Below are 18543 nucleotides of genomic sequence, written 5' to 3'. Positions count from 1 at the left end.
GTGATGGCATCTTTTTCAATTTATTTCTTTGTTTTTTCCTCAACTAACTACCCATTTCCTAGACCTTAGCCACACGTCATCCGTACCAAGTTACCTACTCGCCTTTGTTTAACTCTAAAAAGTAGCTTTACATTATTTTTGTTATTATCGGGTAAATGTCGTTTGATTTCCTCTGTTCCTTGTAATGTTATTGCTATCAGTCTTAAAAGGTTCTCAAACTCCCGCTACAATATTCTCATTAACTTTAACAACAATTTTGTTATTCTCCATATTGTCGCCATACAATAGTTTACTTATTTTTACCGAAATAAAAAACAAAGAAATTTCTACTTTCCTGATAAGGTAGTCCCATCTTTTAAAAATATAAGAATATGAAACAAATAATGTAAATCTTATAAATAAACTTGGATTCTGAATGAGATACTGTTAAGACATCATTTCGTCTTATTCAGACGTCAATGGCGGTACCTGTACATCAGGGTAAATACTTTGAAATCTTTTTTTAAAAAAACGATTGTCGCAAGTTAAAGAACAATAAACAGTTTTGGGGAAAAATTTAAAAGCTCCCCTTTCCCGTAAATGGTTCCTTATTCCAGAAATGAAAAATCGTCTTATGTGTTTTAGTATATTTCTATTAAAATAATAGGAAGAAGTTTGAAGATTTCTGGGTCATTCCTGAATCTTGAACCAATAATCAGCACATGTGATTTATGTGATTTGATTGATTTACAGAACAACAAATTGTTTGAGAATTGTTTTCGATTAAACAATGAGCAAGAAATCATTAAATCAAATGCTAAATTTTTTTTAAAGAGTTTTTTTTTTTTAACATCACAATTTAAAAAAATCTCTGTCAGACTAGTAGTTGGAATACTAATACCTTCGTTTAATAGTTGCTATTTGGAAAAATAGCGATGCTCTTTAGGCAAATTCATGCTCATTCTAGAACATTCTTTAGCTTTGTTTGAATGCATTAATTGCGATTATATTTCTAGAGCTTTCCGCAAAATTAGTTGAAAGTGAAGTTCGGCAACCATACTTCTTTGTTGCTTAATCCTTCAGTTTAATTAGCAAAAATAAGTAAATGATAAAAACCTATGGATATTTAAATAAAATTTATTTGATATTAGGCATTTATGCGTTTTATATAAGTTCGGTATCTTAATATTTTAATGAGCTTTTAAAAAACTCATTAACAAAAATTTAAAAATTACAAAAAGGTTCTTTAAAAGACTGTCAATAATCACTTAGGGCGCAATTAAACAACAAAATTGAATAAGATTTTAGAATAACAAAAAAATTTGTGAAAGTAGGGGAAAGGTGCCTATGATGGCATAGCGCCTATGATGGCATACTGGTCATATTTCCAAAAATATTACTTTTGGTGAATAAGTGATTAGACCAACATGTGTATATTAGTAATTCATTACTTCTGGTAAAAATTCATCCCTCCGTCATTAATAATGCTTTTGTAATCAACAAACATAAATTTTCGCATGTGGTGTTGTAGATTTAATGCCCTCATATATTTAGGATTACAATTTTACTATAGATCATACAGAAGTGAAATTTTCATGCATTTCATCTGAAAGCTTTGTACATTTATTAGAATACTTATTTTAATGCTTTGTGTAGAATAAGGTAGACACAGCTTGTTTTAATAAATATGGTGACTCTTTCCTATGATGGCATACCGAGGAGTTGCCATCATAGGAAAGTCTGCAAAATGAATTGAAAAAAATGCCTGAAATAAATTTTAATGCTCATAAAAAGGTGATCAGGCTAAGAACAAAGATAAAATACAAGAGTTTGAGAAACCAACACATTTGGAAATGAGATCTCCCCCATCAGAAGCTTCCATATGCATTGGATCTTCTGTTTCAACGAAAGGATAAGATCTAGTATACAAAAGTTGTGTCCGGTGCCTTTAGCACCCTCTAAAATTGAATTGAAAACGTGGAAAAACTGGACCTCTGAATACCACACCAGATATTCAAGAATTAAAAGATTAGGCAAAAGAAAAAGATAACAAAGAAAAAGGAAAAATTTGTTAGAAAAACAAAAAGAAAGACAGCTGTCGAAAAAAAATACTGCAGTGAGGAGATTAAATGAAGTAATAATAAAATGGATTTCGAATCTGATACAGCATTTTTGTATTGTTATGAACTTTATTCGCTGTCTTGCTCTAAAGAACCATGGATTTGTTGTCAAAAATGCGGATCTTAGTGTCTTTGTTTATCAGCAAGCATAAAGAGAAGTAGAAAAAAATTTATATGTGAACTATGCTTATAGACCAAATATTTATTTTTAATTTTGTTTTTTTGATAAGTTGTGTTTCCATTAGTAAAAAACAAAAAAAATTCTTGTTTGTCTATTTTCTTTAAAGTGTGCCATCATAGGAGCAGTTAGTTGCCTATTATGGCATACTTGTATTTTTTTTTTTTAACGGTATATACTTTTAAAAAAGCAAAATAGTAAAAATTCTGAGCTTCATTAATATTCTGCATGCTAGAGGGAATACACCCATGTCAAAAATTATTTTTTAAGTTTTCAGGTAATGACTAAGAGAAACGTTAAAGTTAAGTATGCCATCATAGGCACCTTTCCCCTATTTATTTTATAATATAATATATCTAGTTTACAAAAAAAACAAGAGTAATATGTTACATTTTTTCTTTTGTCAAGTCTTCTATTTTCTGTACCAAATATGGCAGCTTTGGTCTATTTTTTATTGCTGATAGAATTGTCAACCAAATGAAAGACATGGTGGATACGTATAACACACGGTATATCGGTGGTACTATAAGAAAGTTTACTACTTGCGCCGGTGGCCAAAATAAGCATGCTGTTAAGTAAGTTGGTAAGAATTTTTTTTTAATTTCTTTAGCGCACTCCTCGTTTGTTTTGTGTTCCAGTTTTCCCATAAATGAAAAAAATATACATAAGCTTGGTACGGTGAACAGAACTTGATCAATAAACATTTTTGTCGCAATCGTTCTGGGTCCTGTTCCGGGCAACTTTTTATCTAACCATCGATAGTAGTAGAAGTACACTGGACCGTAATAACAAGCACCAACAGTGGCCATATTTTTTAGCCGTTGCCAATTAAATTTGTCGATTCCTCTGTGCTCGTAAATCTGACATGCGATATCTGCACCTCCAATTAGACTTACAACTGTAAAAATGTTTGACACAAGTGGATGATTATGAAAGCTTCTTTTTAAAGTCGATATCATTTTAAAAACTCATGTAACCAAAACTATAAAACAGCTCATAGGTCTTTTAAAAAGTTAATTGCTTGAAATTTGATCGCAAAATAGTAAAGTCTTGTTTATACATTGTAAAAAATGTTTTGTTATGTTTGTCTAACATTAAAAGAAACCCTTTTTAATGCTATTATTATGGAAAACGGCATAATTTACTATTAAGTAAACAGTTGAAAAAAATTTTCACGTGTTAGTTATAACACTTTTGTGATAAAAATAAACAAGAAGCCACTCTCTATATTTTTTTTTTATTTATTAGCTTACTGCTGAACAGTTTTTTCTGCAAAAAAAAAAAAAAAAAAGCGATCAATTAACTTGAATGGAATGGAAAATTGACATTAGACCAGTTACAAACCAAGCTTTAGACAAAAAACTACCATGAAACGTTCTTGTTCATCTATTTACTTATTTCGGATATATAAAGAGGAATTTTAATTTGTTTACAAATTAAGGTATTTTTTCAAAGACTTTCAAAATTTCTACTATTTAAAATCACGACTAGATAGAGTTATGCAACAGTGTAATCAATCTATAATAGGATTGTTATAAAATAATTTGCGTCGAAAGTTAACCCTTAATAGAAAATAAAGATTTGCATTTATTGATATATATAAGTATTCACCATAGAACAGTAACCTATTTTATACATATTTTACAGGACGCGATCCTTACTCATTTTTCAATATGTTAACTAAATAAAATTGCCGCTAAATTCATTTTTGATTATATTTTAATACTGAATGAATGCTTTGCAATAACAATCTAACATATAAATATTATTTTCACTAATTAAATTTGACTTAAAATTATGGTCAAAAAAAAGTTTAAGTCTGATTGAAGAACGAAATTAATGAAGGGGTACTAAAATTGTTAAATATAAAATAGATTAAATAAGAATAAAAAAACTTATATATACTAATCCAGTATCTAAAAAATAACGTGGAAAAGGCTTCGGTATCTATTCTACATTCTCATTTTCTTTTTCTTCATTCTGTTCAAGTTCAAAATTAACATTAAAATATAAATCCATCAAAATCATGATAAAAAATGATTATGATGGATCTAATGTACTGAAGATAAAAATTTAGAAAAACCTTTTGCATCTTAAAGGCTTCTACTTTTTCAATAGATGAAACTTTTTGTTTTTTCATTTGACCATCAGAAATAAAACTTCAGCCTTCGTTAATAATGTGGAATACTCTTATTTAGTTTTATTTCCTGACACATCAGCTAAGACATTTATTCTTAATTTAGGTTCTCTTTTTTTTCTACATTTCTCCATTACACAAAAAAGGGCCTCATTAGGATAAAAGCTTGACGCTATTTTACCTTATAGTTACTTTTAATGCTGATTCTACATCTCCAAATTTGAAGCTTTAAAGAGATTTACTTCAGGGCTTAGAAGTTTGGGATTGGTTTGATTACGACAATATTGTGATAGATGTCTTGGAAATGAGTTGATGTGGTCAGTTACTTCCTAGACTTTGTTTGTTGAGAACTTTTTTTTTTTCCTCCACATTCACTTCTTTTATTTTCGGTAATTACTACGTCATATTACGCCATTCATCATATTTATAGAAAAGTCCCTTCTGTTCTGTGTTGTTTGCAAAGTTTTTTCCAGAAAAATCCACACTGTTCTGTGTTAATTGCAAATTTTTTAAACAAGCCATTTGCAGACTTCTTGTTCATTTGTTTGGACCTTTTTTTTTTTCGAAATCACTTTCTTTGTGTAAATTAGGTTTTTGTTATAATGTTTTACGTGGGTAATAAGAAAAATACATCAGTCAGAGAATGCCTCTATTATCCAAAATTGCATAAAAAGTTATTCTCGAGCCTCTCTTACTACTCGGTAGTATTTGTTTTTAAAAAACTATAATGCAGCGTTAAAACTATTTTCCTCTTGAGATTCGATATTTTCTTCTTGAGATTTGATATTCACTCATGAGATTTGATATTCACTCATGAGATTTGATATTCACTATCACACCATCAGATCCAGAAAATGGTTTGTTTTCATCATCAGACAAATCAGAAGGTTCTAATACATCTTTATTTTTTCTTCTTTGCTGTTCGACAAGCAATTTATCTACACTGTGTGGATTTCGTTCTGAAAGACACATTTTTTATAAATGATTTAATCAAAAAGTGCACTTGAAAAGTAATGTATTAATGGTTTAATCAACAACTTGAAAAGTAATGTTTGTTTTGAGAACTTTTTGTTAGCTGGTGACAAATCTAGAATTGTAGTTACTAAAGTAATTTACCTAAAAGCAAACTAGCACAAGAGATTTTTAGGTTGTGAAATGACATTTAAAATATATGTATATATATTTTTTTGTATCACCAATAAATAAATCAACGATAAATAAAAGTAAAGGAAACGTTAACAATTCACTTTCTACAAAGGAATTAAAAATTATTCCTTAAAATTTCTGGCGTTTTCCACCAAAAAGATAGCAAAAAGAGATTATTAAACGCAGCAGATGAAATTGTTCGATAAACCTATCTTATCAAATCTCAGCACTGCGATAAACAAAATGTGGGCGAAACATTTTATGCGCTAGAAAGCAGTGCAATCGGAGAATCGGGCTTAAAGTATTGTTACAAAATAGCAGTTTACGGTGTTACAAATTTATGTTTAATTAATTTATGCTTAACTCATAATAAACGGTGAGTTAACCGCATTGTTTCATTACTCCATCGAACTTAACATTTTTAAGAGTCCCCGCTGCCGGGTGCAAGTCTAGGGGAGGGGGACAGTTAAAATATTTTGTGATAAAGATTTTTTTTATTTTTGTATCTTTTTTTCTATTTTGATTGTAATAGGACATGATAATGTGATTGAAATATTGTAAAGTTAAATAGAAGTATGATCATGTTTAGAATTTACACTTTGTTTCTTGCAGTTAGTGTTTCTTGCGGTTGTTCAATCGAAATTAATTAGAAAGCGTTTCGGCCCCTGCGAAGAATAAGTCCAACAACGCCTCTGTGAGGTAATAAAAAGTATTTACTTAGCTCAACCAACTTTAAATAATTTAAGCTATTTTATTAGAAAGTGCAATGGGCGAATTTTCAAAAAACCTAGCAAAAAATGAAAGCAATTAATTATAGATTATATTTTATATTTACTATTTTTTGTGTGAACAAAGATCTCGTGTTTTTTGTTTTCATAAGAGAAAAGTTCATAAATTTTATAAGTAGTAAAATCTACACAGTCAAACATCTGTTAATGAAAACGTGAGTTATGTGCTCAAAAAAATATTGTTTACAAAAAGGTTATCATTAATCATAAAAAAAATATACGGGCTCTTCCAGGTATTTTTATAATTTTTTTAGTAAAACTTCTTATTTTCTCGTTTAAATTCAGAAAACTTCTTGAAAGCAGATTCATAACATAATTATTTATAATATAACATAATTATATTGTTCATAAAAGTCCATTCTATAAATTTATAAAAAAAAAATAGCAGCTTTTTTTTTGCCTATTCTTCGTCAAGTCTTTTTTCAAGCAAAAGTCATAATTTTTTTGAATCCAACATGGAGGATCTTTTATTTCAAAATAATCAGTGAAATTGCATATAGACTTAGGCGTAAGATTTCTTTGGAAACTGATTTCGTACAATAAAAAAACAAAATATTTAATAGCACACCCAAATCTCAGACTTTTTTCAAAAAAATCAGTAAATGTGGCATAAAAATTTATGGATATTCATTTTTTTAAGAGTTCGTTTTTACATTTACATTTATTGTTTCTTATACTTTTACATGTCTTCTTGGTATTAAAATGATACGGGTTTCTTTCTGTTAAATTTTAAACTACAATTTCATAAAACTATAATTTGATAATAATTTTTTCAAATATTTTTACATTTCAAGGTTTATAAAAACATTTTTTGCAAATTGCCCGTCTAGAAAATTTTGAAATTTTGAAAAACGATTTATCTTCAAATTTAGAAAACCATTTTGAGGTTTTGCTATCGCAGTTCTGTATAGGAAAACAAATTTGTTTCTAAGTTCCGATAGAAAAAAACTGAAGTTTTGAAAAAATTAAATTTAAAATGGAAAGACATAATTCATGGTTGCAAGCTTTGATAAGTATTTATAAATATAAGTATCGATAAATATTGAAGTGAGATATTTTAAGGTTCTCTCAATTAAAGTTTTCAAATTTTTTATTTGTATTAACCAGTCAAATTTTTTCAGATTGCCCTATTACAAAAGGAAGAGAAAAAAGAGCCCGACCGGAATGGGTCGACAGTTTTTAAATTTTCATCAAGCAAGTGAATGAAGGAAAAGCCGAAAAACTGAGGAAATTTGACCAGGTTTTTCAAGATTTTTCCCAATCTGTAACGTTTGAGGTCTTTTGCAATAATGTTTAAAAAGCTTCAAAGTTAAAAATTGCAGCTTCAAAAAAAAAAAAAAATTGCAGCTTCTTGAGTTTTTCTCAAAATTCAAACATTAAGTCCATTTTTCCATAAATAGTTTTCAGTTTTGTAAAAAGTTGCTGTCTGGATTTATTTATTTTTATAACCTTTAGCAATTTAAATACAAAAAAGTTTACCATAAATCAAAAATACTAAAAGTTTTCATATTTTCAAATAATATAAGCTAAATTTATTTTGGGTATAATAAGTTTTTTTGCGAAACAAAGCTAAAAAAGCTTGGCGCTATTTTACCTTATGTACACTCCCATCTCTTCTTTAATTGCAGATTAAGAAAAACTGTCGTCTATATTAGAAATAGCGCTATCATCAAAAATTAAAAATTCAAAGTTAAATTATGAATTAACTTTCTGTTGGTCAAAAGTAATCTTGGCAAATGAAAAATATTCGAATTCATACTTTTGCTTTAAATCCTTATAAAACAAAACCAACCCTTTCAACCACATTTTTAAATCAAAGTCACCAGATGACATTTTATTATCTTACTATTAACTATTGCAATACGAAATAGGGTTTTACAGTTCTACCTGGCAGTTCATTGGAAGCAAGCAACCACCACAATGTGTCTTCAATCACAAAAACAGTTGCAACGATGGAGATGCGTTTAAAATTTTGATTAAAATTCAACACGTCTCAAAGTTTGCACAAAATTCTCTTGCACAGATACCAGGTTGCAAAATATTAAACATTTTATGCGTTTTGAAAAAGAACAGGAGGCTATTAACAATGAGTTTCAACTTTTGCGAAGATATCCTCATAAAAAACCCATACAAAGACCACCTATGAATTAATGTGCAGATTATCTGACTCAACTTTCGGTGCTATGAGATTAACAATAATCATTGATTTAGTAAAGTATTTCATTCGCTAACAAATAAAATTGTGATTATTATACTTTATATTGCCTTCTAAAAAGCTTTGCATTTCTATGTAGAGATTCTTAACTTATATTTGATTTATTAGCTTATTCTTAAGTAGCAGTAGCTACAATGGCTTTTTATTTCTTTTGTGTAAAGTTAACTTATTTATACATTTATACTTTCAACTGCTCTAATTTATTACAGTTTAGTAACAAGAGCCAGCCAAAACCATAAGTAAATTATATAGCTGATGAAAATAAAATTGACTACTATAGCCTGGTAATCTATTAAACATATCGTACAAATAAGCTGACCCAAAAGAGATTCAATGCCAATTGTTTTATTTAAATCATTTATTTTTTCAAGAAATCTTTTAGTTATATTTTATGAGTTTTTTTCATGTATCAGTTCGACATTCTAACGTTTTCTATTTGTAATGCTATTACACTAATCGTAACTACTATTTGTAACTACAAATAGTAGTTACGAATAGTGTAATAAGTACAAATAGAAAATATTATTTCCAGTGGATATATTAAACCATGGCAAAACTCAAAATTACTTTAGTATAATATTTGCGACATCCTTACTTACTTAAGCTAGACTTGAAAACCGTTGCCTCGCTTTTTTGCTATCTTTATTAACGTTAGTTTGCTGCTCCGAAGCTTTATTTTATAGCGCGTGTTCGAATTATGTCAAAACCAGCAACATTTTGGATTTTTTGTTTGTGTTTTGAGCATTAAAAAGAAATCTCGGCAGTTACTTAACGCATTTTTTGAAGTTCACGCTTGAGTGAAATTCGCGGCGATAGGTGCTCGTCGGTTCACCGAAGGTTTGGAATATACACCAAGACAAAATAAACAGCCAGTAAGCCATTGTTTTGTTGCCATTACGAAACGCGAAATATGGCAAGAGTGTAGTTATAATAAGTTTTTTACCATGAGATTGACAGTTTTTGTTTTATCGTCGATCTTTTTTGCTTTGAATGCAAGCAGCACCGAAGGACATCAGCACAAAAGAAGATCGAAAAAAACTATAGCCAATAGGATTTTGGAACAAGACCACTCTTTGAATCAGCTGGACCTTGTAAGAAGTGGATCTGGTAAAAATAAAGAAAAAAAAAGTCTCTATACTCATCACAACTTTATTCAAAATAATGAGTTGGGTAAAGGACACATGAATTTCAAAAAAATCCTAGTAAAACACAGTGAAATACCAAAAAAGTTAAACGATAAAAGCGTAAAGGACAACTTTGCAATAAACAACATTGATAAGCACGGAAACATTCCCGAATTTAATGTTAACAATGATTCGATATCCAAAAAAGATGTTAATGAAAATATAGTTGCCAACAACTCAAACCAAGACCGAGAACATGAAATTAAAACTAAGAGCTTACTTCAACTTCAACAAAATAAAACGTCTAAGCCTTATCAAACAAGCTCCGGCTCCGGCTTATTTAATTTAAAAGAAACAAACCAAGAGCAAGTTCACAAAGAACTAAGAGAAACTTCAGATAAAATGCAAAATGAACATGAAGGGACGCTTCACGAACGAGTATTTAATAATACTGAAAACTATCATCATAAGTACGAGACATTGCTGAATGAAAACACCCTAAAGCCAGCAAACAATCCGCTAAATAGTCAAAAGTATTTTAAAGCAGGAACATTAATTATTTCTGATGACAGCACACTTGTAGCTCAACAGCCTAAAGTTCAAATATTAAAACCTTCTTTTCCAATATTAGAGATTACCTTGAAAAACCAAACAAAATTTGGGTCTGCTCCAGTCACCAATAGGTCCTCACATTCAGCAGGTCAAAAATCTAAAAATAGTACTCAACGTACTGGTGTATACAAAACGCAATTATTAAATGATACACAATTTTCTGTAAAAAAGCCTTTGATTTTAAACGCACCCCCTGTTCTTCAATTTCGCCCAAACAAAGTCACTATAAATGTGAAAAGTAAGACCCTTAAAACGGATGAAAATATAAATGGAGCGACGGGCGACGAATTACTTCAAAATATTGGTTTTAAAAAAGCAATATTTTTAAAGGATAAAGTTACACCTGTCAAGAATAAAACCGATAAAGCTTTCAAAAAAAAGAAGCCTGAAAGAACTCAGCATTTTGAAAGAGTGAAGAAAATCAGGTAACTTTACTCTTAAATATTTGTAAAAAAGTTGGAACGCTAAAATATTTACTGATCTGAAACATCTCAAGTTTGGATTTTTATGATGCATTTTTCTTTTATGCATTTTGTGAAAAATTCTTATAAAAAAACATTTTCAAAAGCTAACAAATTATTTACACCAGCATGTTTAAAGCTGCATGCTTTTTTTACAATTTATTGGGGATGTGAGCTAAATTTAAAAATTAACCTCAAAGAGAAATTTTTAATTAATTCATTTTCGGCCGAAGAATTAAAATTTTTAAAACTGAAGTGTTTAAATTAAATTAAGAACATATAAAATTAAACACTTATAGTAAGATAAGAACATAAACGGTAAGAACATTTATGATAAATTAAGTGGCTCCATAACATATGCACTTAAAGCAGTGATGGAAGGGCATCTGAAGATAATTAAGATAAATTATTCTTAAAAAGAAATAAAATTTCAATTGGAGAGATTTTATTTATTATCTTACCTTATTGATAAATATTATTTTATCCTAATCAAAGACTGTTTTTTTAGTAAGCAAGATGTAAGGCTATATAAAAACCGTTATCCTCGTATAATCAAAAAAAAAATAACTAGCAACCATTTATTCTTTTATGCATATATCAAACGAAGATAAGTTATTTGTTAAATTTTTTATTCTGAACTGTCTACAAATCTAAAATCTCCTAAGTAAGGATTTTGTGACCTTTTGCTTCTATTAGTGGAATTTTATTTTTAACGATAGAAAATCTTTTGGGAAGAGTGATGAAAAAAAAACCGAGCATTTAACTGTGGGACATTTAGCGGAGAGAGATTTGGATGATGAAGAGGCAGCTGATCGAAAGTACTTCAGTGGAAAATCAGTCGCGGGATCAAGTTTATTTTCAAAAATTGGTTTAAAACCGCAATTTAATTCAGGTAAATTTTTTTTATACTTTATCCTTTTTTTTTTTGTGCTGTAGCAGTGAATTTAAGAATCCGTTTTTTATTTCTCTTTTTTTAACAGAACGAGAAGGTTTTGAAGAAGAACGTGATGAAACTGAGCGGGTGTTGTTTTTACCAAAAAAACCTGAAGATAGTGATGAAGATAGTGATGATTACGATAAAGAAAATGTTCATGGGTCAAACAAAAAAGGTATATTTAATATATCTATTTGTATAATAAACTTGTATACATGGCCGCCGAGAGGGGAGGGTGGACGGGGAAGATTCCCGGGGCCCCGTGTGTGTACAAATAATTTTTTAAATAATTTTTAAAAGATTTAAATAGTTTTGACTTTTAAAAGATTTAATTAAATTTTGTTTTTAATTTTCAATGACCAGAGCACATTTCTAGTGGTCCTGGGTATATAATTGATTATAATGAGGGGCCGTTAAAAAAACTTCCCCAGGGCCCGAAATTTCTCTCGGCTGCTATCCTTGTATATATTAATAAATTATATATGTATGTATGTATGTTAGGGTGTGACAGTTGCCCCAACTTTGTCGTATGAGGCTGTTCATAATTTTGGTATTGTATTTAGTCATAAAAATAAGATATGTAATGTTTTTTTTAAGATTAATCCACAATTGAATGAGCACCGTCAAATTTAAAATATAGAATTTAGCCTAAAAATCACTATTTTTCCTACACTCTAATACCATGGTGGAGCTTAGAAAATAAAAACGGCTTTCTTATATTAAATACAGCTATGCAAAGTACAAGATGATATGAAAAAGTTTTTTTTACATGGTGTAATAAGGTATAATTGTCTAAATGAAACTACTCGTTTTCCTGGACTAGAAACCATGATTTCTGATTTTGTGTACGAAATCGCTTTCGCTGATTCCGTTGTCTATCAGATTCTACTACTTGTAGAACATCTTGAAAGTGCTTTTCATCCCTAGTTACACCTAGAAAGTCATGGCACACCTTTTCACCACGCTCTGCTGCCTCATTTACCACCTGAAGTTTGTCGACAATCAGCTTCATGTTTTGATAGTCTTCCCTATTAATCCAATCATGTGCTGAAGCATAGAGGAATTTATAGGGCATACCAAAAATGCTAAAAAATTTGAATGAATCCGGCCCAATTAGGTCAACTAAAGAAGTACCACATTCTATTGTAGGAGGAAGATAGGGCTTGCCATATCCCCCAAAGTTAAGTCCAACTCTCTTTGTGACAGAAGTCTTTTCAAAGAAAAGAATGGATTTCCTCATTTCCTCTTTAGTTTCTACTGCTACCATAGATGAGAACAGAGCCAATGAATCAACTCCTCAGCTAAGTACCAAGTGTGCCGACTGAATGCCATACAAGCACTTTCAACTAGAGTTGAGTCATGCTCAGCAAATTTTACCAGCTTTTCCACTAAAATCAAGTCATTAATTGGTGCACTAGCTGGTACAGGACAAACAAGCCACCACTGCACATATACTGAAACTGTGAACACAACAAATTGTTCCAATTTTCTTATTTGGTTGCTAGTAACAATTTCAGCTTTTTGAAAATGTTCTTTGATCTGTCCAGACAGAAGCACAATCTTTAGAATAAAGGAGCTTACTCATCCACCTTGCTTTGTGAAGGGCACCAGGATAGCGCATCTTGAAGTTCTTTGGTTCAGATCCCTTAGCTATTATAAGCAAACAAAGCTGAACCAGCTCTTTGTGGTCACCTCGTGTGAAAGATTGTGTTAAAGATTCACGAAAAAAATTAGCCATCTCTTCCTGGTGTTCTTCTTTTATAAACATCATATTAGGGTAATGATACTTCGCTTGTTCATCTGATGATAGTTGAGGGAAATGTTTTTGGAACCTAGAAAAGTGAAAAAGATAAAAAAAAGTAAATAAATGTTAGCTTGTAAGTTAAAAATATAAAGAGTAAGTTCATTCATCCCAATTTTTAAAAGTAGCTTTTTACTATTATATGTGTCTCTTCATTGATTGAAGGTATTATTAATGGTATATTCAATTAGACTCACCTTTGAAAGATCAAAATATTTGGACTAGCTGATGTCTCAACTTTCAAACCTTCCCAGCAATGACTCAAAAGTAATTCACCCACATGTCTTCAACAAGGAAACCAGAATAGGGCACGATCTAATTCCTTCTGTAAAGATACACATGCAGCAGTTCTCTTTCCTGAAAATGCATACATCTACAGTGTAGATTTAAGATCTTTATTCATATATTCTAAATTTAATTAATTAAGTTTACCTGTATTTGATGAAGTTGTATCAAAAACCATACCAATAACATTTTCTTCACAATTCCATTCTCTAAGAAGTTTTTTAGTTGCTTTTGATATGATGTCTCCAAGAACTTTACCAGTTTCTTTAGTTGATTTTGGAAGTGGAGTGGAGGAACGCCAAGGAGCTTTGTCCCAACAGCCCCAGAAACAAGAATTGGCAATCGGTCATCTGTTCCTTTTGAATCAAGAGTGTCCATAAGTTTTCCATCCCAATGCACAAGCATTATAGGCAATGGCATCCAATTTTCTTTGATCTTCAAACATATTTCAGGTACAATGGCGGTTCTATACCGATGGGCTGTCCTTGCATTTAGACATAGCTTGTAAAGGTCACCCCCACATGCCGCTACAAGGGAATGCACAATTGCACTAAGTTGAGTTGATGAGATGTTGTTACGGATACTGCATGAAACAAGATCAGGGTTTTTCAATATATTATGAGGAACAAAGATATCAATGCCACATTTAACTAATCTTCTGTGTTTCCTACTTTGTGCTATGGTGGTAACTTCTTCAATATTCTCATCCTCACAAGAGCTAGTGCCTGGTTCAAGATTTATCATTTCAAAAGTACGTTTACACGGGTTTAGTTCTTCTCGCTCCAGATGATGTTTTTGTCTTTCTATTCGCTTTATTGTCTTTTCTGTGACTACTTTATCCAACCCAGAATATGTAGCTACTCTATCATTTAACATGCTTTTCATAAATTCAATATCAATATCGATGGCGTCTTGTTCAACTTTAGTTAACCCCTTTTTCTTTGCAGCCATGTCCTTTAGAACTGTGTTCTTATAAAATTTCATTGTCAAATTCAATTCTGATTTGAATTTTATTATTCTAGGTTCATCCTCTCGTCTTCTATAATCTTTCAATTTCATCAAACTAATGAATTCCTTTTCATAGTAATCTTTGATTACTCTACCAATATTGTTTCTGCCTTCTAGAGTTGGGATATTGGCTTTCTGATAGTGCAAGAGCACATTTCCTATAGTTGCAGATAAAGCTTGATCCCAGTGCAAATCCTTCAGGTTTGATAAAAGGCATAACAATACTTGTCTCTGTGTTGGCAGTTTAGAACCTTTAATTTTCTTGTCATCACCTCCAGGATTGGTGCCAAGTAACAATTTTATATATTTTTTGTGTACTTTTTTATCCATTATTGTATACTACAAAACACAGTAACAGTAATATGTAATAACATGTAATAATATTTATCTGAAAAAATATCAATATATATATTTTTCTGAAAGGAGTTCAAGTTACAGTTCAAAGTCATTAACAAATGGTAATAAACATCAGGGTCAAACTAGGGTCGAGGGGTTGGGAGTCTGGGGTATATTCCCCCTGGCCCCTGCCAGGCACGAAGGTCCTGGGCTTAACTATAAAAAAAATGAACAAGTAAAACACACAAAAAGACATAAATAATAATGATAAATGTTTATATGCTTCAATTTTGTAAAAATGCAATAAATATTGTAGTTATTTCTAGAATTAAACTGTCACATTTTACTGAATAACATTATCAGAAATATCCTCTACCCTTATCTCCAAATAACCAAAATTAAACCCTTAAGTGATTAAGGGTTTATATTATCTTGTGCTTAATTTTTTGTTACCATAAGGGCCTTATCTATGTCTTGCCTCCAGGCCCCTTACTGCCAGTCGGATCCTGCCCAATATATTGAATAAAAATAATAAAAAACAAAAACTTTGCAAGGTCGGAGCTACCACAAAAATTTCACAATCTTCTTGAAATTTCACATAAATGCTAGTTAGACCAATATGCAATACTAAAATTATGAACAGCCCTCTACAATAAAAATTTAATATTTTAGGGGCAACTGTCACACCCTAATGTATGTATGTATGTATGTATGTATGTATGTATGTATGTATGTATGTATGTATGTATGTATGTATGTATGTATGTATGTATGTATGTATGTATGTATGTATGTATGTATGTATGTATGTATGTATGTATGTATGTATGTATGTATGTATGTATGTATGTATGTATGTATGTATGTATGTATGTATGTATGTATGTATGTATGTATGTATGTATGTATGTATGTATGTATGTATGTATGTATGTATGTATGTATGTATGTATGCATGTAAGTATGTATGTATATATGTTTATGTATATATGTATAACTGTGTATATTTGAATTATATAGAATACTCAGATCTTTCTCATAACACTGAACAATATAATAACCTAAGAGAACACAGCAGTCATGAAAAAGATGATGACGATCAAACAGAAAACCAAGAACATAAAACACATGGGTTTAGCCCAATGATAACGGAAAAATTGCTGCTGCACAAGAGTAAGTTTCACAGTCCTAATGCTCATAGAGAAAATCTTTTTGATGAAGATTCGGAAGAAAATTTAGAATCAAACTATGATCTTAAAAACCCTAACTACCTTGATAATAAACAGCTTCATGATGATAATAAAGATGAAAATGAAGAGTATAACAATGGATTTCAAGATCACAATAATAGATTACATTATCGCAACAACAGAAAGTTCAATCAACACAACTCATTTCACGATCATAGCGGTGCAAATGATCATAACAATGAATTTCATCACAGTTCCAAAGAGAGAAGTCAAGCGCGCAGAGAGGATTCAGCAGATTTTGATCAAAATGATGATTTAGATGTTTGGAAAAATATCGTTCGAATGAACAGCGATGTAGAACCGTGAGTTTTGTCAAAGTCATTTGTAGATTTATTGTTATTTACTATTCTTCCTATTATTATAATTACTGTAACTATTTTTGTAATTTTTAAAAGTGAGTAACATCAGCGGACACTAAAAAACAAATATATTTAATTAAATCTGATTATAAATAAACAATTACAGCAAATTTAACTTGATGATGGATCTTGCATTACAGTCATTAATTCTTGTGATAAATACTTGTCATCAGTGAACTGCTGTAAACCATTTCTTTCGAATTTTAGAAGCGACGGCCTAGAAACATCAGACAACACTTTAGTGGACTCTGAAGAATCTGACGCTGCAGCTCTTCTTCCAACGGATCCTAAAATCTTGGCAGGTTTTGGTGTTAATGACCAACGTTTTGGAGAAACATGGTTTGAAGGCCAAAAAAATATTGAACGAGGTAAAAATAAATTTTAATTTTTAAAGATTTAAAACACTGTTCATTAGTAAATTTACTTTTTAAATATACTTTTTTAAAAAAATTTAAGCTTTATTAAATACTTAAGTTTCTAATAAACTTTTTTAATAAGAGACAAAGAAAGTTAAACACCATGGTTTTTCATCAGAAAGACGTTTTAAAGACGAAGATTCAAAAGATATCCATGAATTAGAATCATTTGTTGAACCTGATAATGACGATGATATTAAAGCAAATAAAAAACCAAAAAAAAAAAGTCACGTAAGTCTAAAACTTAAAATAATTATAGACTTTATTTTTATTTTTTTTTTATTATTAGTATTTAGATCTTAATTATGAACCATTAGCAGATATGGAACATATCTCGTATATTTTTTTGTTTAGAAGAAACATTTGCAGAATCCACTACCACACTTACACAGATACCCACATTAAGCATACACTTTATAAACTACAAAACAAGATTATCAAGAGCAGCTCTAATCTCTCTTCATGAGCAGAATCACAATAGGCATTTATAAGATGCGCTAATTTTACTGTGCTATTCCTAAATAAATTAAGTAGGTCAGTGTATTTTTAGACTACAAAAAAAGATGATTCGATAAAATGATTCAATAAAGTGATTGTATAAAGGAAACAAAGCTTTTGATGATTTGATAATACGCGACTAGCTGACCAATTGTAAATTTTCAAGACAATTTCTATTGTGAAAATATTAGAAGAAGTAGAAGAAAAGGAAACTAATATATAAACTTTCTTGAATGATTACTCAACAATATTTATATTTGGTAACAACGTTTCGTCTTAAATCTTAAGGTTTAGTAATCTTTCAATAATCAAATGAAGTAGAATAATGTGTCCTTCTATTATCAAACCTTATAGCTCTGTTTAGATTTTAATAAATTCTGCTAGGGCTTTAAAAAATTTTGCTTCTAAAAGCTCTTTTGGGTTTCTTATAATCGTCGAAAAATTGATTGATTGTTAAGAAATTTTAACTGAAACCTTCTTTTGCGTTTTGTTTCTTTGCTGTAAAAGTTTTATTAATGAGTTTTCATGGGTGTTTAATCGCTTTTTTTTGTGAGTGTTTAATCACTGGTGGATCTTTTTAAAAAAACTTTTTTTTTAAACCAATGTCTTTGTAAAATTTACTTATTTAAAAAAACTAATTTTCAAAAGCTAATTTTTATATAATCATTATATTAAGAAGGAATAATAAATAATTTTAGGAGATACTAAAAAAAAAAAAAAAACTAAAGACAAACTTGCAACAAGTTTGCGTACATATATTAGTACTTTCATATTTTTTTACATTTTTATTATTTTCTTCCTCTTTAATATTTTTCTCTTTTGAAATTTTTGTTTCTCGCAATCAAAGTTTGAGAACTAAAGTCAGCTTAAAAACATTATGACTCTTATGAGTTGAG

At 30.0% G+C, this 18543-nt stretch overlaps 2 protein-coding genes across 4 annotated transcripts in view; one reads left to right on the top strand and one right to left on the bottom strand.

The window, feature by feature from the left end:
- Positions 1-2661: 2661 nt before the first annotated feature.
- On the bottom strand, positions 2662-3353 carry LOC149888806 (PXMP2/4 family protein 2-like). The gene has a single exon (XM_090086941.1). The coding sequence runs from the start codon at positions 3234-3236 to the stop codon at positions 2664-2666; it is 573 nt and encodes a 190-aa protein (XP_089943067.1). The 5' UTR covers positions 3237-3353; the 3' UTR covers positions 2662-2663.
- A 4878-nt stretch (positions 3354-8231) lies between these two features.
- Positions 8232-18543, top strand: part of LOC145189162 (uncharacterized) — a 30579-nt gene continuing 20267 nt past the window's right edge. For 2 of the 3 annotated variants that reach the window (XM_090086925.1, XM_090086927.1), the window contains exons 1-6: positions 8232-10724; positions 11480-11652; positions 11741-11869; positions 16145-16676; positions 16941-17101; positions 17232-17380. In XM_090086925.1, coding sequence (XP_089943051.1) covers positions 9508-10724; positions 11480-11652; positions 11741-11869; positions 16145-16676; positions 16941-17101; positions 17232-17380 — 2361 coding nt within the window. In that variant the 5' untranslated portion in view covers positions 8232-9507. The remainder of the gene's footprint in view (positions 10725-11479; positions 11653-11740; positions 11870-16144; positions 16677-16940; positions 17102-17231; positions 17381-18543) is intronic. The other variant, XM_090086926.1, reaches the window with a different exon arrangement.

This window comes from Hydra viridissima, unplaced genomic scaffold (genome assembly GCF_058129835.1).
Source record: "Hydra viridissima isolate aposymbiotic clone 2 unplaced genomic scaffold, HvirCarnegie_v1 scaffold_5, whole genome shotgun sequence".
Classification (NCBI taxonomy): domain Eukaryota; kingdom Metazoa; phylum Cnidaria; class Hydrozoa; order Anthoathecata; family Hydridae; genus Hydra; species Hydra viridissima.
This window is presented reverse-complemented; position numbering and strand designations above follow the sequence as displayed.